General features: G+C 42.7%; 1 protein-coding gene across 1 annotated transcript in view; it reads right to left on the bottom strand.

Moving 5' to 3' along the window:
• The window catches only part of LOC120053718 (cAMP-specific 3',5'-cyclic phosphodiesterase 4D-like), a 42,542-nt gene extending 20,885 nt beyond the window's left edge, over positions 1-21,657 (bottom strand). The window contains exons 1-5 of the mRNA XM_039000924.1: positions 20,554-21,657; positions 5,821-6,012; positions 4,749-4,785; positions 4,486-4,615; positions 3,496-3,608 (exon numbers count right to left, since the gene is read on the bottom strand). Of these exons, the coding sequence (XP_038856852.1) occupies positions 3,496-3,608; positions 4,486-4,615; positions 4,749-4,785; positions 5,821-6,012; positions 20,554-20,684 (603 nt within the window). The 5' untranslated portion in view covers positions 20,685-21,657. The remainder of the gene's footprint in view (positions 1-3,495; positions 3,609-4,485; positions 4,616-4,748; positions 4,786-5,820; positions 6,013-20,553) is intronic.
• Between the last annotated feature and the right edge of the window lie 2,426 nt (positions 21,658-24,083).

Here is a 24,083-nt window from a genome sequence, read left to right as displayed (position 1 = left end):
TGTATCTCCCCTTCAACTATCTACATGCGGGATGCTCTACAGCCAATTTGTGTGTGTGTGTAAAGGGGAGGGGAGGGTGTGTGTGTGTGTGTGTCACACACACACACAGAGAGACAGAGAGAGACAGAGAGAGACAGAGAGAGACAGAGAGAGACAGAGAGAGACAGAGAGAGAGAGAGATGCATAATGCATTCAGGAGGAGCAGAATGGAAAGAAGGGACTTGAACCAATGTGAATGGGTTAATGGGAGGGATGGGCTCCATTCATGTGCTTGTGTGCGTTAGTGTCTGAATGGGAGGAGGGAGTGTGTATCAGTCCAATACACATTAACTGAGTTTGGTGGTAAGAGTGCTTTTAGCTTTGCTGGCCCATGATCTCGGAGCACTTTGCTGAAGGACTTAAAAACTAGATCATTTAATTCTGATTCATGATTTTAAATCTCAGATTGGAGGGCTGCTGACCTCAGATTGCTCAGGTTTTTAAACCTGTTACTTTAAACTGTGTTATGCACTTTGCACTGTTTTAACTTCCATTCATAGTTAGGTTTTATGTTGTGTGTCATGTGGAACTAACTATGCTGCTTTCTTCCCCAGGGCTCACATGAAAAAGAGATGTCAATCAAATTTAAATAAATAAATGCTCTCTGTATGCCCAAATATTATGCACAAAGGGAGAATGCAGCAGCAGTTCAACTTCCTGAATCTGTAAAAATGTAAATAGTGCAATGCAATAAGAAATGAGCTACTTGTTGGAGGGTCCAATCACAAGTAGGAGGTCATATATATTAGACAGAGGATGTGACCTGTGGGAAATAACTTTCCCTTGACTATGGCAAAACAACTGTTATACTATGCCTTTTCCAAAAGATATGTCACCTGCTGTGTAAAGCCACTGACTATGAGACAGCAGTGAACCATATGACATCAATCAACCACTGTTTTGATGCATTGAGGACAACAGCGTAGGTTACACAAGGAACTGAATTCCCCAATATAATATTCAGGTTAAGTATAGCTTAATTTTGTAAATCCTAAACATAAGACGTGATCGACATGAACACAGAGCGATGTGATGCTGATGAGAGGTGTTGTGGACTCCCCGGGTGCAGTATTAAAAGGCTGCAGCCCACAGCAGGTCTCTGGAGACAGTCATTCTGTAGCCCTTTGACTCTCTGCCAAGCCCAAACAAACAAAAGGTAGTGAGTGTACCGTGCACATGATCTTCAAGTGATGCGTGGCAGCGGTCTCAGCCACAGCCAATCCTAGAGCTACAGCAAGGGCTTAACGTGACGCAATATCCATGTTTTTCAGATCTATGTCCTTCTGCACACAAACTCCTCAAATCGTTCTCATTTCAGTATATACAGTGCATTCGGAAAGTATTCAGACCCTTTGACTTTTTCCACATTTTGTTACGTTACAGCCTTAATCTAAAATGTATTAAATCGTTTTTTCCCATCATCAGTCTACACAACACCCCATAATGACAAAGCAAAAACAGGTTTTTAGAAATTTTTGTAAATGTAGTAAAAATGTAAAACTGAAATATCACATTTACACATTTAGTATTCAGACCCTTTACTCAGTACTTTGTTGAAGCACCTTTGGCAGCGATTATAGTCACGAGTATTCTTGGGTATGACGCTACAAGCTTGGCACATCTGTATTTGGGGAGTTTCTCCCATTCTTCTCTGCAAATCCTCTCAAGCTCAGGTTGGATGTTTGGATGGGGAGCGTCGCTGCACAGCTATTTTCAGGCCACTCCAGAGATGTTCGATCAGGTTCAAGTCCAGGCTCTGGCTGGGCCACTCAAGGACATTCAGAGACTTGTCCTGAAGCCACTCCTGCGTTGTTTTGGCAGTGTGCTTAGGGTCGTTGTCTTGTAGATTGATTGATTGTGGACTACAGGAAAAGGAGGACCAAGTACGCCCCCATTCTCATCGACGGGGCTGTAGTGGAGCAGGTTGAGAGCTTCAAGTTCCTTGGTGTCCACATCACCAACAAACTAACATTGTCCAAGATAGTCGTGAAGAGGGCAAAAAACCTATTCCCCCTCAGGAGACTGAAAAGATTTGGCATGGGTCCTCAGATCCTCAAAAGGTTCTACAGCTGCACCATTGAGAGCATTGTGATGGGTTGCACCACTGCCTGGTATGGCAACTGCTCGGCCTCCGACCGCAAGGCACTACAGAGGGTAGTGCGTACGGCCCAGTACATCACTGGGGCCAAGCTTCCTGCCATCCAGGACCTCTATACCAAGCGGTGTCAGAGGAAGGCCCTAAAAATTGTCAAAGACTCCAGCCACCCTAGTCATACACTGTTCTCTCTGCAACCGCACGGCAAGCGGTATCGGAGCGCCAAGTCTAGGTCCAAGAGGCTTCTAAACAGCTTCTACCTCCAAGCCATAAGACTCCTGAACATCTAATCAAATGGCTACATCAAATGACTATTTTAAACTGCTGCTACTCTGTTATTAAAGTGACTGTGCATAGATAATAACTCTACCTACGTGTACATATTACCTCAATTACCTCGACTAACTGGTGCCCCTGCACACTGACTCTGTACCGGTATCCCCTGTATATAGCCTTGCTATTGTTATTTTACTGCTGCTCTTTAATTATTTGTTACTTTTATTATTATTTTTTTGTTGAATTTTTCTTAAAACGGCATTTTTGGTTAAGGGCTTGTAAGTAAGCATTTCACTGTAAGGTCTACACACCTGTTGTATTCTGCTCATGTGACAAATACAATTTGGTTAGATTTGTTGGAAGGTGAACCTTCGCCCGGTTCTTTGGTCCTGAGCGCTTTGGAGCAGGTTTTCGTCAAGGATCTCTCTGTACTTTGCTCCGCTCATCTTTCTCTCGATCATGACTAGTCTCCCAGTCCCTGCCTCTGAAAAACCTCCCCACAGCATGATGCTGCCACCAGCATTATTCCATTTAAGAATGATGGAGGCCACTGTGTTCTTGGGGACCTTCAATGCTGCAAAACATTTTTGGTACCCTTCCCCAGATCTGTGCCTCGACACAATCTTGTCTCGGCACTCTACGGACAATTCCTTCGACCTCCCGGCTTGGTTTTTGCTCTGACATGCACTGTCAACTGTGAGACCTTACATAGACAGGTGTGTGCCTTTCCAAATCCAATCAATTGAAGAAACATCAAGGATGATCAATGGAAACAGGATGCACCTTAGCTCAATTTTGAGTCTCATAATGTAAAAAAACCTATGTAAATCTATATTTTAATTTTTTTTTTAAATAAAACTTTGTGCAAAAATGTCTAAAAACCTTTTTTCACTTTGTCATGATATTTAATACATTTTTCGAAAAAGGCTGTAACGTAACAAAATGTGAAAAAAGTTATTTCCGAATGCACTGTAGATGAAGATTAGATTTTTCATTAACCAGACCTATATCTTTGCTATTCTTCAAGCAATCATTCCCAGGTTTTTACAGTAGATGAGGCTCAGTTCAAATGCAACGCAGCTCACCTTGTTGGAAGCCATTTCACTGACTGAGTGACGGGTCTGCAGGGTCTCCAGCTGGTCCAGACACCAGTCCAGCTCCTCCAGCGTCTCCATGGCCAGCTTCTGGTATGGCTCCTCTGAGGGGGGCCAAAGGTCAGACTACTGTTAAAGCCCTGAGAGAGCGTTTGTTCTGATCTCTGCTGCTAAAAAAAATACATTAAAACTTAAAGAATTTCAGTCAGTGCGGTTTTTTCCTTTCTTCAAGTAAAAGCCCATCAGAGACCATCCCATCCAAAACCTAGACTTACCAGACTGAGACCCAGATCCAAATCCTCAAACAAGGCCCAATCAGTACTGATCAGTTTCTCTTTACCATAGTCCCATTGTCAAGGACTGTTCTCCGGACTGTTATCAGGCCCCAGACTGTATTTTTTATTTTTTTATTTGACCTTTATTTAACTAGGCAAATCAGTTAAGAACAAATTCTTATTTTCAATGACGGCCTAGGAACAGTGGGTTAACTGCCTTGTTCAGGGACAGAGCGACCGATTTTTACCTTGTCAGCTCGGGGATTCGATCTTGCAACCTTTCGGTTACAAGTCCAACGCTCTCACCACTAGGCTTCCTGCCGCCCCCAAAATCACTGGACAGAAGGCGATGTGCTGTCTTTCACTTCGAGTCACTAACGTCTAATGCAAGCTCTGTTTTAAATCAATATTGGTTCCATTTCAAACCAGAGACTATAAAATTCATTGTGTTGAATGTATGCCTTTTTGTTGTCCTCTTCACATTCTCACTGCACTGCCCTTATCAATGTAAAGCTGACAGACTACAATAACAGCAATTGTGGCAGTAGCATCAAACAAATCTTATGTAGGTCTGTATTTTCAGTTCTTGATAAACTTGTTATTTTTACAGGGTGAAGCAGACACTAGGGAACAAGAATCGGCACAACAGGCAGATTCTTGTTGTGAAGTCATGTAAGAGGTAAGATCAGATGAGTATAATACTGACCTGTTATGCTTGACTTGGTGTGGGTAGGTATGGAGGGAGGGTTGCTGCCTGATGGCCGCCTGTTGGGCCGATCTTGCAGATGAGTTATGTAGGCAAAATTGCTTCTGACTGTTCGGAGACTGGCAAGCACCTAAAGTGAAAGGTTGGAGGGTAGTGTTATGTTGCATTATGACCATCAAATTGATTTCCAACGCTCAACATCAGGAATTCATACCAGCACACACACACACGAGAGAGAGAAAAAGCATGAACATAGCACTAACCTGTGCAAATGGTGTCACAATCATGTCTTCTCCATGTCTGAAATGACAGAAGAAGAAAAAACACTTGGTTAGATACGAAACCTTCAACCAACAGGTGAAGAACCGAATATCAGCATCTTAAAAGGTTAATATTAATATACAATACATATAATGGGGCTCTATGGTACTCAATGGGCATCTTAACTGCAACCTGAACACCCTCATGTCCTACATCAGTTAACACATTGGACACAGAGAGAAAACAAGTGACATGCACACAACTGACTGTGGGAGAACCCTGGGAAAACAGACATCACCCTTTGGAACTGTGCTGTGGGGGAATCATCATGCACATAATGTGTTGTCTTGAGGTCAAGCGTTTCTGTGGTTAAGATAATAGGCCTCAGGCTATTCATGCAGCACACAAACAGTAGCAGGCTCAACTCAGATGCAAGGACTGTGGGGCTTTTCTTTTTGGGATGGTTTGGGAGGAAAGGGGCTGAGGGGCGTGTATGTATGGGCGGGGTGGTGTTCAGCAGGAGGGTGTGGAGGGGGTTAAGGGGTTGGTGAGTGGAGGAAGTGTCTGAAACCTGCAAACGCAGTGGAACAGTCCTTAAAGGAGAAGTAAAAAAGAAAACATTTGTCACGCGCGTCTCTCACCGCGGCAGCCAACCGACTTCCCAGTGCTTCAAGCCCTCTTCCCTTTTAAAGACAGAGAGTCCAGTGACTAAACTAGACATGGGTAAAATAACCTCCAGAAACAAACATCAACAATACAAGACTGTTAGACTTAATTCAATTGACTTTAAGGTTGAGTCTTTAGGGAAATCTGTGGAATCATAGTTGAAGGGTTAGCTATGTCATTATAAATATGGAGAGAGTAAGTGAAGTATTGGTAAGTGAAATATCAGGGGTGGGGGGAGAGCAACAAAGAGGCAAAGAGAGACAGAAGGACAGAAACAGCAACATAGTGAGTGAGAAAGAGACAGAGGGAGAGAATGAGAGAGAGAGATGGGGAAAAAGAGAGAGAGAGGAAGAAGAAAATGACCTGGAGAAGGTGTTAGGAGGAGGATCACACATCAATGCTACTTACAGCTCACTGGCCGTGGAGGAGTTGCGGGACATGGCTTTGGGCGAGAGGTCGAAATCTGAGTCGGAGCGATAGAGGAAGGACTCGCGGCGCTGGCTGTGGGGGTAGTTGGCCTGTAGGACCAGGCCGGAGCTGGGGCTGACCTGGGGGTCCAGGGGACTGCGCCCCACCGACAGCCCATTCTCCACATCAAAGCTAAGGGGGAGAGAAGGGAGAGGCAGAAGGGTTGGATTCATGTTATGGGTGTCTTTCAGTTTGTTCAGCAGTGACATACTGACATTGTCATCACAGAAAATGATAAGGGCCATCAACATTATGGGAAGAGAAGGTAGAGAGAAGGCAAGATTCATGTTAATAGGTGTCTGGAGCAGCGGAGCAGGAAGACAGGACGACATTGTCCATTCATTTATTGTGTACAGTATGATGTCAGAGTCATGAAAGTCTGACAAGATTTGTGAATCAGAAATCATCAGTTTTCATCATCAAAAAAAACATTGACCAATATTTTTACTATTTTTTACATTTGAGAATTATAGTGAAGACATTAAAACTATGAAATAACACATATGGAATCATGTAGTAACCAAAAAAGTGTTACACAAATCAAAAAATATTTGAGATTTGAGATTTTTTCAAAGTAGCCACCCTTTGCCTAGATGATAGCTTTGCACAAAAACACTTTTTTTTGTTACTGCATGATTCCATATATGTTATTTCATAGTTTTGATGTATTCACTATTATTCTACAATGTAGAAAATACTAAAAATAAATTAAAACCCTTGAATGAGTAGGTGTGTCCAAACTTTTGACAGGTACTGTACGTCATCAGTGCGTTCTTCCTCTCCCTCTGTCAGGCATGCTTATGGCACCTATCCACCCCTGCAGCCAGACCCTGACCTAAAAATATCAGGGTGATCAATCCATAGCCATCCAATCTCATAATAATGCTGACTTGGGGAACCTGTTTCCAGAGGCACGTCAGGCCCAGGAGGCTGCCAAGAACGCTGCAAGGATTCCCGTGAGTGTCTTGGTGTGGTGTGTAGTTTCTTTGGGTAACACAGAAAACGCAGAGTGTGAACAGCTAGAAAATACATTGAGGTCTGTTTGATGGATGAGACACTAAGTTAGGAGATCAGAGGTGGAGAAAGGCAAGTGCGAGAAACAGCGGGAAAGCTGGACGTGGGGATTGAACCCCAGTCTCTGGTGGGAAGTCGGATACACGACAGTATGTGTCAAGAACAGGGAGTGTTACTAATAATAAATACCATTTAGCAGCCGACTTTATCCAAAATGACTTAGTCATCTATGCATACATCTATGCATACATTACCCTCCTCCTTTAGGCTCACTAGTAATGTGACTGTGTCTGATCTGTGTGTCTAACACCAGAAGAGAGTTGTTCCTGGGCGATGCCACAGTAAATGAGCGACAGCTGCAAGGTCGGGCTGAGGTGGAGTTGGAGAGAGTGGTTCTAAGAATAGCCCTCTATCATTGATGGGGGACATGTGAGAGGGCTATACATAGCCCAAAATATACTGCATGCCCCCTGGCTGGAGTCTCATATAATTACATTAGGCTGAAGCCCTCACCCCATACGGTACATACCCTTTCACTTGACTTCAAGTTCAACTGAAATCAATGTTTATTGGTGGTGTACACAATTTAGCAGCTGTTATAGCGGGTGCGGCGAAATGCATATGTTAATAGCTCCTAACAATGCAATAAACTGTCAAACAATTCAAATTGCACATATTTGCACATATGCTCATGCTATTGACCAACACATGATTCTTTGCAAAGCACTGTGTAGTTTGTCAAAGTTACTTTCAGTTTAACTATTGTTGCATGTCTCCGGGGCACCTGCAACAACCACCTCTGGATGTGCATTTCACTCACAGACTCCTCTCACAAAAGCAGTCAGATATGGGACTGTGTGTGTGGGGTATTGTATGCATTCTTTATACTAAATACAGGACAATGATGCTCAGTATTTTGCGTAAATTATCATTTAAAGACCAGCCTGCATCATACTAGGGAAGTGATTGACATCAGTAATCAAAAAGCAATGACAGAATTAATTATTTAACCAATGTTTTCTTTTTTTTCTTCCATTTTGGCTTGTGACTCCTACATAGCCTACTGTAATGTACTGGAATTAGCTGTGCAGTGTGTATTTTTATCTGGATTTGGCAGTCCAGCAATAGCAGTAACTGATAAATGAATGTTACGTAATCAATTCTCAATGAAGCCCCCTGATTCATGTGAGGACCGAAAAGGGAGAGAAAGAAAGATGGGTTGTTCCACAAAATGAGTGCCTTTCGTGTCCCTTTGATATTGTAAGTAGAAATTGTGCACCAATATTGAATTTTAAAACCCTGTTATGTTTAATTAAGTGCCCTTTAATATGGAGAATTATATAAATCAGATTTTTTTAATGTGAATAAAGACTTGCTAAAGTGCCAAAATTCTGCATTTTGACATGTCCCTCCGTGCACCCTCTGTGACTTCTAGGAAGATTTTAACTAGCTTAACCCCAAAATGTCTCCAAGTTTTTACCATCATTGTAAAGCCCTTGCTATTTTGATGCTTTCAAAAAGTAATTTCTGAAGAGGATTTATTTCATGTGATTAATGATTCATTTTAAGCTCAACTCTGTTATGTGAACTCTTGTTTTAATACAGTGAAACTATTCCTTTTAAAATATATTTTTTTAAATAAACATTGAACATTTAATATTCGCTGATAATACAATCATACTGTTACACAACAGATATTTTATACAAGCAACAGTTCCGGAACACAATGGCCTTGTATTAGAGTGCAGACATACCAGGAGTCTATGAAAGGCATAACATCACAGTCCAACACAGAACATATCACTTGAGAAATCGCAACAGCTCACCCCAAATTCTGCCACCACAACGTCAACCCTGTTATCAATAGATAGACAGGCTAGAAATGTTTTTACAATTTCATTTATTTTGTGAAGCCTGCATTCAATTTCCCCTCCCTGTTGCACACAACAAGCTTTCATTCCCCCTGTCACAAGGGGATTTATGGCTGATTTAAGATGAAATCCTCAACCCTGTCACGGTCAACTTTATTTGGCACTTAGCACAGTAATTTTTTTATTCAACCTCTTGAGATGGGAGAACATGTTTTTTATGAAGTTGAACATGTGCTCTTTATGATAGAATGTTGAAATTAGGTGAAATCAAAACATTTTGGGGGACTAAGTTACATATCTCACAAGACACCGAATTGGTGGAACGACCCTGAGAGATAGAAAGATAGGTTTGCATTTGGAAGGCTCAATGAAGTGCTTTAACAAGCTCCACCTGAATGGTGGGGAAAGCTCCAGGGGGAGGGGCTGCCGTATAAAGTGTCAGTGCCAGGGCTTTCCTTATTACCCCACTTCTCCTCCCCTCATCCCTTATTGTTCCACCTCTCCTTACTGCCTCGCCTCCCTCCCTTATGACCCCACCTCCCCTACCTCCCTTATTATCATGCCTTCCTCACGCCTTCCATCATTTTCAATGATGCGTCCCCACTGAACGAATTGGGCCGGCTCTGATGGTGGGGTGGCATCGATCACGAGGACAATGGAGTCAGCAGCTATAAATAGCTCTATCCAGTAAAGAGGTGGGTGCTGCCGGTGCAAAGGAGGTGGGTGCTGCCGGTGCAAAGGAGGTGGGTGCTGCCGGTGCAAAGGAGGTGGGTGCTGCCGGTGCAAAGGAGGTGGGTGCTGCCGGTGCAAAGGAGGTGGGTGCTGCCGGTGCAAAGGAGGTGGGTGCTGCCGGTGCAAAGGAGGTGGGTGCTGCCGGTGTAAAGGAGGTGGGTGCTGCCGGTGCAAAGGAGGTGGGTGCTGCCGGTGCAAAGGAGGTGGGTGCTGCCGGTGCTTGCTTAGCGAGTACCACTTCCTCCTGATTCAGCTCACACCGAGGCTCGAACCCAGGACCTCTGCCTTGCTTGAACATGTGACCGCCCTACTGAAGCGTCTTACCATTTGGCGCCACCGAAAAGTTACCAATTCGGCTGCGTATGTGGCCACACTTCAGGCTGAGGAGTAAGTTTCACAAATCCCCATGTGCTACATTGGCCTATGAGTAGACCGCAAGGTGGAGAGAAATAGAGAACCCCCCCCACCCCCACCCACCACACTGCCGAGATGGTTTCTTACCATTAATACTGTAAATATTAATGCAGGGCAGGCTGCTGTTTGACAACATCGAACAGCATTTAGTTTTCCTCTTTTGGAGAGAAAAATAAAATATTAAAAAGTTAAAAAGCTCAATTGTGATAAAATACTCACGGTGCCCTATAGATGTACTGTAAAAGACTGCACAGACACAACATGCAGTATGGGGAACCAGACTACTCTAATGTCATGCCACTGCAGTCTCATCACCTGGGAAATGTCTGTGGGAAATACTGTTTTTTAACTGATAAACATGCCTCTCACTCATCATTGGAAAAAAACAGAAATAACCCCAAAAACAGCTCACAAGTGAAACAAAAGTCACCTATTAAAACTGAAACGCACGTCATTCAAATGACATGTTAATGTTTGAGTAAATTACCAGAGCCTGAACCTTGGGGAGGTCAGAGTGTACTAATGGACTGTGGCTAAACTCCTTTCCAGCTGCAGACAGCTTCTCGTCTCTGGAATCTCGCAACAACGTTCCCACTTCCATAAAAATACAGTGGTGGACAAAGTAGCATATTTTTCCAAGAAAACAGGCTGAAAATAAATAGGGGCTAAGCTCAATAAATGACACCAGGAAATACCTGGGTTTATCAGACTGAGTGGGAAGACAAGTGTTCAAATCAGTGGTATTCATACGGTTAGTTACCTCTACTGGAAACGGAATGGGCTTCCGAGTGTCCGGTAGCACAATCTATTGGGGACAGAAATAACAGATCACTGTGCCAGTCAGTGCATGTTCCCCAGCATAGTGCATGTTCCCCAGCACAGTGCATGTTCCCCAGCACAGCACAGAGCAATGTGACCACTGTTTAAAATACAGTTGAAGTCGGACGTTTACATACACCTTAGCCAAATACATTTAAACTCAGTTTTTCACAATTTCTGACATTTGATCCTAGTAACAATTCTCTGTCTTAGGTCAGTTAGGATCACCACTTAATTTTAAGAATGTGAAATGTCAGAATAATAGCAGAGAGAATGATTTATTTCAGCTTTTATTTTTTTACATCACATTCCAAGTGGGTCAGAAGTTTACATACTCAATTAGTATTTGGTAGCATTGCCTTTAAATTGTTTAACTTGGGTCAAACGTTTCGGGTAGCCTTCCACAAGCGTCCCACAATAAGTTGGGTGAATTTTGGCCCATTCCTCCTGACAAAGCTGGAGTAACTGAGTCAGGTTTGTAGACCTCCTTGCTCGCACACGCTTTTTCAGTTCTGCCCACAGAGGATTGAGGTCAGGGCTTTGTGATGGCCACTCCAAAACCTTGACTTTGTTGTCCTTAAGCCATTTTGTCACAACTTTGGAAGTATGCTTGGGGTCATTGTCCATTTGGAAGACCCATTTGCGACCAAGCTTTAACTTCCTGACTGACGTATTGAGATGTTGAGATGTATATCCACATAATTTTCCTGCCTCATGAAGCCATCTATTTTGTGAAGTGCACCAGTCCCTCCTGCAGCAAAGCACCCCCACAACATGATGCTGCCACCCCCGTGCTTCACGGTTGGGATGGTGTTCTTTGGCTTGCAAGCCTCCCCCTTTTTCCTCCAAACATAACGATGGTCATTATGGCCAAACAGTTCTATTTATGTTTCATCAGACCAGAGGACATTTCTCCAAAAAGTACGATCTTCGTCTTCATGTGCAGTTGCAAACCGTAGTCTGGCTTTTTTATGGTGGTTTTGGAGCAGTGGCTTCTTCCTTGCTGAGCGGCCATTCAGGTTATGTCGATATAGGACTCGTTTTACTGTGGATATAGATACTTTGTACCCGTTTCCTCCAGCATCTTCACAGGGTCCTTTGCTGTTGTTCTAGGATTGATTTGCACTTTTTGCACCAAAGTACGTTCATCTCTAGGAGACAGAACGCGTCTCCTTCCTGAGCGGTATGACGGCTGCATGGTCCCATGGAGTTTATGCTTGCGTACTATTGTTTGTACAGATGAACGTGGTACCTTCAGGCGTTTGGAAATTGATCCCAAGGATGAACCAGACTTGTGGAGGTCTACAATTTTTTTTTCCTGAGGTCCTGGCTGATTTCTTTTGATTTTCCCATGATGTCAAGCAAAGAGGCACTGAGTTTGAAGGATAGGCTTTGAAATACATTCACAGGTACACCTCCAATTGACTCAAATTATGTCAATTAGCCTATCAGAAGCTTCTAAAGCCATGACATCATTTTCTGGAATTTTCCAATCTGTTTAAAGGCACAGTCAACTTAGTGTATGTAAACTTCTGACCTACTGGAATTGTGATACAGTGAATTAGTGAAATAATCTGTCTGTAAACAATTGTTGGAAAAATGACTTGTGTCATGTGTAACGGATGTGAAATGGCTAGCTAGTTAGCGGGTACACGCTAATAGCGTTTCAATCAGTTACGTCACTTGCTCTGAAACCTAGAAGTAGTGGTTCCCCTTGCTCTGCAAGAGCCGCGGCCTTTGTGGAGCGATGGGTAACGATGCTTCGTGGGCGACCGTTGTTGATGTGTGCAGAGGGTCCCTGGTTCGCGCCCGGGGCGAGGGGACGCCATAAAGTTATACTGTTACATTGATGCTGTTGACCCGGATGAAGAGCACAGGGCGCCAGTGGCGAATTTGCCAATCTTGGTGTTCTCTGGCAAATGCCAAACGTCCTGCACGGTGTTGGGCTGTAAGCACAACCCCCACCTGTGGACGTCGGGCCCTCATACCACCCTCATGGAGTCTGTTTTGTCTATTCCATTTGCACAACAGCATGTGAAATTTATTGTCAATCAGTGTTGCTTCCTAAGTGGACAGTTTGATTTCACAGAAGTGTGATTGACTTGGAGTTACATTGTGTTGTTTAAGTGTTCCCTTTATTTTTTTGAGCAGTGTATATATATATATATATATATATATATATATATATATATATAATTATGTGCATATTGTTTTGTATTGTATGGTATTATTACTGCACTGTTTGAGCTAAAAACATAAGCATTTCGCTGCACCTGTGATAACATCTGTAAATCTGTGTATGGGACCAATAAACTTGGATTTGATTTGATGCACCACCAAAAACAAGAAACAAGAATGTCTTTGAAACTGCAGATCTAAACACAGCTTACTCATGAAGACAAAGCATCAGAGCTAACAGACTATTCCTTGGAGGTCCTACGTACCAGTCTAGAGTAAAGTATTGCAACACTTACCATCAAACCTGGGTCAAACACAATGTCAAACACTCAATGTATTCACTTCATTTAGGTTGAGCTTTGCACTTTGAGACTCTTTGTTTGGTTCCATTGTACCATAGCTGGCTTTATACGGTCAGATGTAGATCGAGAAAACATATTATTCTTCATCCAGTAAGTTCCTTTTCAAAATAGCTGACCAACATCAGTGTACTATAATTACCTTTGGTTTGAAAGCAATGGGATATGATGTAGATTTCACAGCTTGTTAAAGATAAGGAGATTGCTCGAGTGCATAGATACCCCAGCTAATCCAGTTGTGCCATTTTCTTTTGTCTATTCAATTCAGTCCAATTCAACCCTACTGTATGAACAGATATGGTCCAGCCTTCTAGTCTTTACAGGCTTTCTTCAGGCTGCCAAGAGAATAGGTGATCTTAGTTATCTCAGGGTTGTGACAAAATATTGAGAACTTTTCAATACAAATGCCATGGTTAACGTTTGCTGTCCTTTGTAAATTAGCCTACATAGAGCTCTTTACACTGTATGCTCTTGTACCAAGTCTAGCCAAAGTTGTTTTAGATAGAAATTGTCAGTAACCTCTCTCATCTGGGCTAGCATCTGGTGCATTATCTGTGTCATTCTGGATACTGGTATTGGTTCCAAACATGTTATACAAAGTTATTTATCGAACAAAATTAAATCCCACAACATAATACATTCACTGTGTATCAATTCTTACAGGGTGACCAAAAGGGGGAAATGTGTACAACAACATATGATACAGCCGTGAGTATATGTTTTCTAAATATAGCCCTTGAGGAGAAGTCATTGCACAAGAAGAAACATGGAGTCAACAGAGCCAAGTCTGTTGATTATTTCTCTCTGAGCCCTGGCCTAATGGTGGGGAGCGACTCTCCAAACACCACAGCTTGACTCGCTGTCAACAGGGTTAGAGAGACACACATTTACTGGACATAATACAGAGAGCTTACCACATGTAGTTCTGAAGTTCATGAGATATACATGTTCATGTGTGTGTGTGTATGACACACGCATATGCATGCACGGTGCACACACACAAATAAATGTCGCTGATACCAGAGCAATATTACTTCGGGACTTTTTAACTGGCTTGACCAAATGGATTAAGAATACTATGTGAAGCAAATATAAATCTAATAACCATTGTAATCCAGATAAGCAGTTTAAAATAATGTGAGCGTTTAGCTGCTTAAAATATTCCATGTTTAGCATGTAAGTTGGTTAGGGCACAGCTGAACCAAAAATGTATGTACCACTTGAGCCAATAAGATAATAAAACCCATATTATAGCACATTAATCATAAATAAACTTCTTTAAGACGTCAGTAGTAGGTTCACTTTTGGAAAGATCTCCAAAGCAAAGCTAAAAGATAGGTCTAATTTGCTTTTGTCCACTGTCAACTGACTATTTTGTTCCGTGTTCTGGCTGAACAGTTACGGGAAAACTAAGCCTCTGCTCTGTACCAGCAAACAAGAATCAGAGGTCAAAAATGTAATCTATGAAAACCGCTTAAAAAATAAACAGGATGTTTACATGAAGAGTGCCAGTGTAGGGGGAACAGACGACTGGGAGAGGCAGATTATCTACTGTGGTGGAGCCAGTAGTGGGCCCTGTTCAGGCCTGTCAATAGAGACGGCTACAACCCAACGGCTGGATACTTCAATCATCTTACACTGGCTAACGGTCTAGTGTGGAACCTGCCTCTCGTGGTCTTACTTTCACCCCCTCCAAGTGGAAATAATTCCCCTGAAAAAGGGCCTGTTGACAGTGGAAGGTAACAAGTACAGGCTCTTTAAAGAAGTGCATTTTAACTAACCAGAAAGAGGGTGTACTTGATTTTCATGCCATTCCGAGAATAATCATTCCATCTGAGGAAGTATGTTGATCACCGATCAGTAGCACCCATCTGCTTTTGTTTGCTGTAACACTCTGACACAAACATCAGCTGCAACTCGTGACTACTTACTATGATACCATCAGCTCTGCCACGACCTAGGGAGGAGACAAAAAGCCATGAAACTGAATGAAGTGTCATGAAAAATGTGGTATTCCAGAACATGCGTTTTCCCAACAGAAAAGGGAAAATCACACTGCTGCTACAGTACCTCACAGTCCAACCAATGTCCATCAAATCAAGAATAAACAGGATCTACGAGAGATAGTCAGCCATTCTTGGAGGAGAAGGGAACTTTCGTTTTTTTTACAACCAAATCCTCTCTTTTTGATGTAATTGGGTTCTTATAAACTGGGTGGATTGAGCTCTGAATGCTGATTGGCTGACAGACGTGGTATATTAGAATGTATACCACGGGGATGACAAAACATTTATTTTTACAGCTCTAATTACGTTGGTAATCAGTTTATAATAGCAATCAGGCACTTCAGGGGTTTGTGAAATATGGCCAATATACCGCGTTGCGTCGTGCATAAGAATACCCTTTAGCTGTTGTATATTGGCCATATACACCCCTATATGGCCTAATTGCTTAATTATAGAAGGATCCAGACACTTTTTTTGTGATTTCACTAGATTTTGATTAACGTACCCACAACCAGTGATTCATTTCCTCATCCTCGTTGTGTAGTACGGGGGCTCTGAAAAAACATGAACAAAGGTTCCAAAAACACCCAAATACGTCCTTTCAGAAATGGAAAACTCTCAGTATAGTGATGCAGGTCTTCAGATGTTGTACACATGAAATTGTGTCATTCCAAACTTCATCCTCAACGTTATATTCCATTTTGTTGTGACTCAAGTGGTATCTCTACGTCCAGTCTACAGGTAACTGCCAAAATAAAGGAACACTTGACTAAAAGAGGGACACAAAGTATATTGAAAGCAGGTGCTTCCACCCAGGAAGTTGGAGACATTTGTAGAATCTACACTTAGGTGCATTGAAGCTGTTCTGGTGGCTCGTGGTGGCCCAACCCCCTATTAACACAATTTATGTTGGTGTTTCCCTTTTATGGCAGTTACCTGTAACAGCATGCTACACAGAGAATGGAACAGCTAGATAGGGAAACTGCTCAAATTGCACAAAATTGAATTTAACATTGCGGATAAAGTTTGGAATGACACAATTTAATGTGTACAACATCTAAAGACCTGCATCACTTTACTGAGAGTGTTTGCATTTGTAAAAAAAAAATAATAATAACAATAAATCAGAGCCCCTGCACCGTACAACAAGGATGAGGAAATTAATCAATGGTTGCGATAAGTTTCTCAAAAACAAGTGAAATTGCAAAAAAAGTGTCTGGACCATTCTATAACATGCCATTTACATCAAAAATAGAGATTTGGTTGTAAAAAGTCAAACTTCTCTTTTAACCAATTATATGTGGATTTTGATGTGCGCTTGGGGTTATTGGCTTGCTGGAAGATCCACTTGTGGCCAAGTTTCAGCTTCCTGGCAGAGGCAACCAAATTTTTGCCTAAAATATCCTGGTACTGGGTAAAATGTATGATGTCGTTGACCGTTCTCATTTAGACGCCAAACCCACCACTGGTGTGCGTGGCCAAAGAGATGTATTTTCATGACCAAAGCACCGGTTCCAATCCAAGTGCCAATGCCATTTAGCAAACTCCAGGCATTTACATTTGTTGGATGACATGAACACCAGTTGCACACCAGTGTTGAATTAAATAAATTGAATAAATTGTTGCCAGTAATACAGTTACAGTCATTACCCCTCTTGATAACACGAAAACACACTAGCCAGCTCCGGTGGGGCGAGTTAACTGTTCAGAGCGAAATGTTTTTTCATTTGTGTCTGAAAATAGCTAGCAAGCTAGCCAACGTTAGCCAGTTAGCTTGGGTGCTTGACTGTCATTGTGAGGTCAGAACACTCAGATCAACCCTACTCGTCGACCAGAACGTCCAGTGCGCGCTCTGAACTCTCCGAGAGCAAAAGAAACGGTTTGAATTTCAAAACGAAGAACCTGACAACGCTCTGAAATGCCCTGAGAGCGAACAAGCCAGAGTTACACTCAGATACAACAAACACACTTCGGGGTAGAACGAGTTGACGATGTAATAAGACTATAAAATTTTAAGGTTTTATTCTATTCAATACCTTTTCCAAGTGAAAATAGGATATTCCAATGTTCTGATTTGACTGGTGTTGATGTGAATGGGTTTCAGCTATAGGAACAGGACTTTGGTGACTAACATCAGTAGGTCGGACTCATCCTATTGATTATGCTGGGTACGGGACGTTGGGAACTGATTAGCACTAACATGGAAACTCTTAATTTAATGACACACCATGCAAGGATGAGGTGTTTGTCATTAACTTGAATGGTTAAGGGCTGATACATGGATTAGAGCACTCAGGTCATAAACTAATGCAGCCCTGTCAGAAACCTGCAGCCCTTTTCCCATCAGTTACATTGATAAGTAGACCCCCTTAACCCTGTACTCAGAATAGACACACACACACACACACACTCTTGTTCCCCCCCCCCCCCCCCCCCCCCACACACACACACTCCCCACACACACACACACTCTGTGTCCTGACAGCTGAGTGATTAGGGACCCAGGTCTTTTTTTGGCCCTTGACATCGACCCCTGAATCCAACCCACGTATACCATCCATTGAACGACCACAATTTAGGTAGGCAGGGCTCGCCGTGGAACAAACAAGCTCAGTGGAGCAGGGGTGCTACTCTCCTCTAACAAGGCTCATATGGCTTTAATAGGTGCCTTTCAATTAATAAGTGATGGAGCCCTGGTGTGAGGCAGGTTCCTCCACTTCCTCCTCACATCAAGACTTTGCAGCCAATAAGAGGAGGACTGAGGCCTGATGACGTCCTCGTCACATGTGCCTGGTGTCTCTTAGGAAGGAAACATAAAAGAGTCTGTCCCTTTTCTATGACAATGTTTGTTTGATGAGACTGATAAAGGCTGCATGTTTCGATATCTTTGGGGATGATGGGTAGAGAGAGATGACTGGGCTGCAGTAGCTAGTGTGTGTTGTATTCTCATATGCACACATTCACATTCGCACTGTCATCGACCACAGAGGCAGAGGTGCCTGAGCACGGCTGTGTGTTGAAGTCACCAGTGGTTTCCGAGTCGTTGCAGATCAACTAGCACAGTGTGGCTTAATGGACACCAGATAAGACCACTTCACAGGCTTTAACTCCATCAGCATGGGGCTTTGTTTGCTACCCAATTAACACAGTTCTTGTTATTTTATGCAAAAAGGAACTGGGGGTCCCTATTCTATCAAAACCAGGGAGCAGGTTGCTGGGATGAGTCACAACAGAATAATGATTTTAGAGGAGAACAAAAGAAAACTTGATATCTTATTAGAAACTATTTTATTTTATATAAACTAATGTATTAGTTTGAACTGAGTAGAGTCCTCAGTCAAGAAGATAAAGGGTATTGAAATAATGCCATTGAAATAATGAATCCAAGTCTTTAATATACAGTCTCTCCAAAATGAATTTAAACATGTTTTTACCTTCCGGTCTATGCCTTCTTTGTTTGGGGGTTGTACAAAATGTCTGTTTATACAGCATATTCTGCATCTACTTTAAAAAAAAACTCAAACAGACGTAACACAACCAACAACAAATACAAGAACAAACTGCCCTTTGAGATTCTAAGGGGGCAGGGCTTTGTGCAACATCTCCAAATATGGTGAAATTGGTTCGGGCCCAGGAGCAAATTGGGCAAGCTACTGTAGAACCACACAGGGTCATAGGTCAAACTCATATTATTGTCTGTCTGATAGCTTTCTAGGAGAGGCGGTTTCACCGGGTCACATATACTCTCTGTGACTCAGACTGCCGTTGGAATAAGCTGCTGCACGTACATGGGAAATTTCACAAGAGCCTAGTCACAAACGCACGTGGACTTGTGTCTGACAACACCTCACTTCTAATTTCAGTTACCTATGCCAGCCTGCTAATAATATCCAGACTTGTTTATGCTTATCATATCATAAGGTTTTCAGTCCATCATTTGGTCATCCACGTCATTGAGGTCTAGCAGGAAGCAGCACATTATGAAAAGGTAGTCAAATGGTTTTCATCTGAATCACATGTGAGCTCTGAGCTGCCTGGTCATTATGGGATGCATCTAATATCACCACACATTACTCATCACACCGAGTTAAATCTACTAAAGAACTCGGTATTGTTCATAGTCTAACCAAAACATAATCATACAGTCATGCAATATTCTTATACTTTATAGCACTATCAGTAATAAAACAAGTATTATTAAATACTTGTATTATACTAATGTATGAGATAACTAATATGATCAAGAGATTGTTTGAAAAAAAAGATAGAGAAGGTCCAGGGTGTAGCTAGACACGAGACAAGATGACAAAAGACGACACAAGACTAAATGAAACGAGGCGAGGGACGCTTGAAAGAGACTGAACCCAACAAGAGGAAAGGGGGCGGTCCTCTCACACTGACTGACATTCTCGCCACCAGACAAAAAACCTCAAGAGCTGAATTTCCTGTTAGTGTATATCCACAGTATTAACTCTAAATCACCTGCTCCTACTCATGACTTAATTGTGTTAAGCCCAAAGCATTAATATGTAAAGCACAGTACTGATGAGAGGCTAGATAGGAGATTTGAAAGATTATACAGTACTGTAGTTTTCATGTGAACTGTATTAGGCACATACTATATGTTCAATTCATCAGGCCACCACCCCCGGCCTATCAATATGTCTGACTCAACGTTCATTAGACGTTGCCTTTGAAGAGTTTTGAACACTTGGGGCTGACATTACTTTGTTCCCACGGTGCAGGTGTTTGTCGTCATGCATTTTTAAATACCAGATACAGAATTAGCCACATTTTGTTTTTGCTTCTTTAACGGGAGCACTGAGACTAATGTGGACTCAAGTCCCTGGGTCCAAACTATATAGCTAACATAAATGGTCCCTTTCACGTATTGCCATCTGTTGAGTGTGGTGTGGGCCGTGTGTGTTGATGTGTAAATGCCAGAAGACCCCAGACTTCACCTGTGCTGAGAAGCCACGTGTTCTTCAATAAAATAAACCCTCTGGCTACATCATTCTAGCCTGACAGTCATAGTCTAGTCACAGTCATGGCTATAGCAACGTCACTGACAAACAACCAACCACCAAACCACGTCAGAGAAACTTAAAATAAGTTTCCCACCACTTCTAAGACCCAGCACAGCTCGTGGTAACAATGGTGACACAAAACCAGTACCAAGACAGGAAGAATGAGCAGTGTTAAATTGAAACTGGCCTTAAACATAAGCAGAAATGTGCAACATTTGGGAGAAATAGGTGAGATGGAAAAATGGTGCATTACCGCCTGCGCTTCTGCACAATGTCAATGGGCCGGTTGACTGCGCACAGGGATCCACAGATATTCCCATTCCGCACTTTGAACGACCGGTCCGAGGAGGGGGCCAGGAGTACACAGTTTGTTGGCAAACTCATATTTCTTCCCCCTTTTTTTCTCTGCTCTTTCTACTTCTGCTTTTCTTTGTTTCCTTCCTCTTTTGACAGCTGTGGTTCTCTTGCCACTCTCCTTTCTCGCGACCCTGTTGCTTTCTTCACGCCGCACCTGGCATCCCATTGCCACTCAAATGAATGATATGTCAAACAGAGAGGACCGAAGACGCCGCAACAACAAGAAAAGCCAAAACGGCAAGAGAATCTCAGCGAGAATCTGGGAGAAAGGCTTTGAGGAAAATCCTCCTTGGTATTTCCCACCAACATTCCTCCTGTCAAAAACATTGAAAAATCCTCCTCTTGAAAAGCTGCTGTGTTTTTTCAAAAAGTCAACATTTTTCTACTGGGGGACATCCTCATACGTGGTTGTGGGAGGGGGAAAAAATGTAATTTTCTTGGATGAGTTTGTCACCCAGTGCATATTCAACAGTTGGCTCAGTTGGTAGAGCATGGCACTTGCAACGCCAGAGTTGTGGGTTCGATTCCCATGTGGGACCAGCTTGAAAAATGTATGTACTCACTCTGGATAATAAAGTTTGCTAAATTATTAAATGTAGAAGCATCAGTTAAGCTCTCTGTGTGATTAGAACTTAAACCTCCAAGATGGAATTCATTTTCTATCAGGATGCAGGTGAAAATGAAACATGCATATTAACTAACTTGATTTTGTCCTTTCCATTCCTGTGTCCGGCTCTCACTGTCTATTTTAACAATCTCTGTAGGAAGGCTTGATCAAAGTTCTCACACTCTCCCCCCTGCGTTCTTTATATCTCCTCGTCAATGTCTTCCTCTCCTCCGCATTTTCTAAACCCCGTCTTCCACCACCAAGTCCCAACTCCCTCTGACAACTGTAGCCATCGCAATACGCATGGACGCTCTCGAAAACCCAATAGGTGCGCTTGTGTGCAAGTCTTGCTATATAATGTGTCTTGTGTGTCTGTGTGAGTGATCCCTTCCTGAGCATGTGTGTGTTTGTGTGTGGACCAGTTGAACTGTGAGGTCAGAGAAAACAGGGGCGGTCTCAGAGGCAGCATGGCTCCTGCCCTTTCAGAGTGTCTCCAAGTTTAACTCTTTAAACGCTCTCTGCATTTTAAGAGTTAGACTTGACATTGCTTAGACCCCCCCCAAAACAAATGCAAGAGAGAAAAAGAGAGTGTGACACTAACACATTGTAGCGCGTCACAATAAAACTGAGAACAGTTTTTACTAAGAAAAGCCTAAATTGAAGACAATGATTGGTTGAGATTAGTATTATGGGGTGTGGTACTACTTGGCTGGAGCTGGCACCCATATATCAGCCCTCACAGGGTAAGATTGCCCACTCCTGTTTTAGCATGTTTGCTAGGTGACAGCTCACATAGCAACATGTCTTGTTCCGAGACTAGCCAATCTCCAAAAGTTCTCTGCTCGGAGCCAAAGCCCAGATCAATACGGTCTAAGGAAGCCGTGGACTGAAATGGCTCATGAGCTCACAGAGCGTCCCTGATGAAATCAGGGGTAAATATTTGTCCACTGAGGAAGATGGCACAGAGCCCGGGTTGACGTGTTGGCAGACATGTGGGAGGGGAATGGTAAAGGGGAGCCTTTTGAACATCAAGGACGTTACCCACAGAGAGGTAGGTGAGGAGGACCACGAGGCCATAAGGGGGAAGAAGGGTATGTTACAACATTTCCTGTACCCCGTATTGGCTGTACCATTCATGGGCCCCACACACGCCTCAAAACACGGGTTTTTACAATGAGAGGATGCATGCTGTCAAAGAAAGAAAGAAAAATTCTTCCTGAGAGCACTCACATAACCCAATGTGAAAACAGTTTAAAAAATGTAAATACATACGTTGGAGTATAGTGTATAGTCGTTACTTTCTCCCCTTCAGTCACAGCAGCAGGGTTATGTTCATAAGGCATCAAACAGAAGAAAACTGACAGGGTGACACTAGCCGGTCATGTCCACGCTCATTTTCAGTGCCTAATGAAAGAAAAAAACACAGGTAAATGACCTCTAAACCCTTTCTGGGAACTTCCAAAGCAAAATGTTTTCTATCGTTTTCCATACAGTGCCTAATGAACGCAACCCAGGTAAATGACCTCTGACCCTCTCTGGGAACGAGGATAACATGAATCTGTCACACACACCAATGACAGGCATACTGCGATTAAAATATACTGAACAAAAATATAAACACAACATGTAAAGTGTTGGTCCCATATTTCATGAGTTGAATAAAAGACCCCAGAAATGTTCCATGTGCACAAAAAGATTATTTCTCTCAAAATGTTGTTTACAAATTTGTTTACATCCCTTTTGGTGAGCATTTCTCCTTTTCCAAGATAATCCATCTCTCCGACAGGCGTAGCACATCAAGAAGCTGATTAAACAGCATGATCATTACACAGGTGCACCTTGTGCTAGGGACAATAAAAGGCCACTTTAAAACGTGCAGTTTTTTCACACAACACAATGCCACAGATGTTTTGAGGGAGCGTGCAGTTGGCATGCTGACTGCAGGAATGTCCACCAGAGCTGTTGCCAGAGAATTTTATGTTAACTTCTCTACCATCAGCCACCTCCATCAGCCGTCTTAGGGAATTTGGCAATACGTCTATACTGTGGGTTTGCACAATCAAAGAATTCAGGCACAAATTGTCAGAAAGCGTCTCAGGGAAGCTCATCTGTGTGCTCGTCATCCTCACCAGAGTCTTGACCTGACTGCAGTTCAGCCGTCACAGTGAACTTCAGTGGGCAAATGCTCACTTTCGATGGCCACTGGCACGCTGGAGAAATGTGCTCTTCATAGATTCATACCGGTTTCAACTGTACCGGGCAGATGGCAGACAGTGTGTATGGCGTCGTTTGGGCAAGCTACGGACAACGAACATCTGCATTTTATCGATGGCAATTTCAACGCACAGAGATACCGTGACAAGATCCTGAGGCCCATCGTTGTGCCATTCATCTGCCGCCATCACCTCATGTTTCAGCACAATTTCTGGAAGCTGAAAAAGTTCCAGATCTTCCATGGCCTGCATACTCACCACACATTTCACCTATTGAGCATGTTTGGGATGTTTATATTTTTGTTCAGTGTAGAATTGCCCTGTCTGCAATCGCACTGGTGATAGCAGCCATCTTGGGAAGACCGGGGGAGAACGTTACAATAAAAAAAACAAGTGCAGAGCGGAGTATCTCCCCCCAAAAAAGTTTCAAAGCTAATACCATAAAGCCCTACAGGGTTCAACTCAACAATCAAATCTGGACAGGGTTTAAATCAATTCAATCATCTCTGGATTGACTGAATTGAAATGGAATTGGTCCCAACACTGAAGTCCTGACAGCACTGAGGATAATAATATTCCAGTTAGGAGGACTGTTAAAGACATCTT

Source organism: Salvelinus namaycush, chromosome 9, assembly GCF_016432855.1.
Source record: "Salvelinus namaycush isolate Seneca chromosome 9, SaNama_1.0, whole genome shotgun sequence".
NCBI classification, from domain to species: Eukaryota; Metazoa; Chordata; class Actinopteri; order Salmoniformes; family Salmonidae; genus Salvelinus; species Salvelinus namaycush.
Note: the sequence above shows the minus strand (reverse complement) of the source record. Positions and strands in the feature narration are given on the sequence as shown.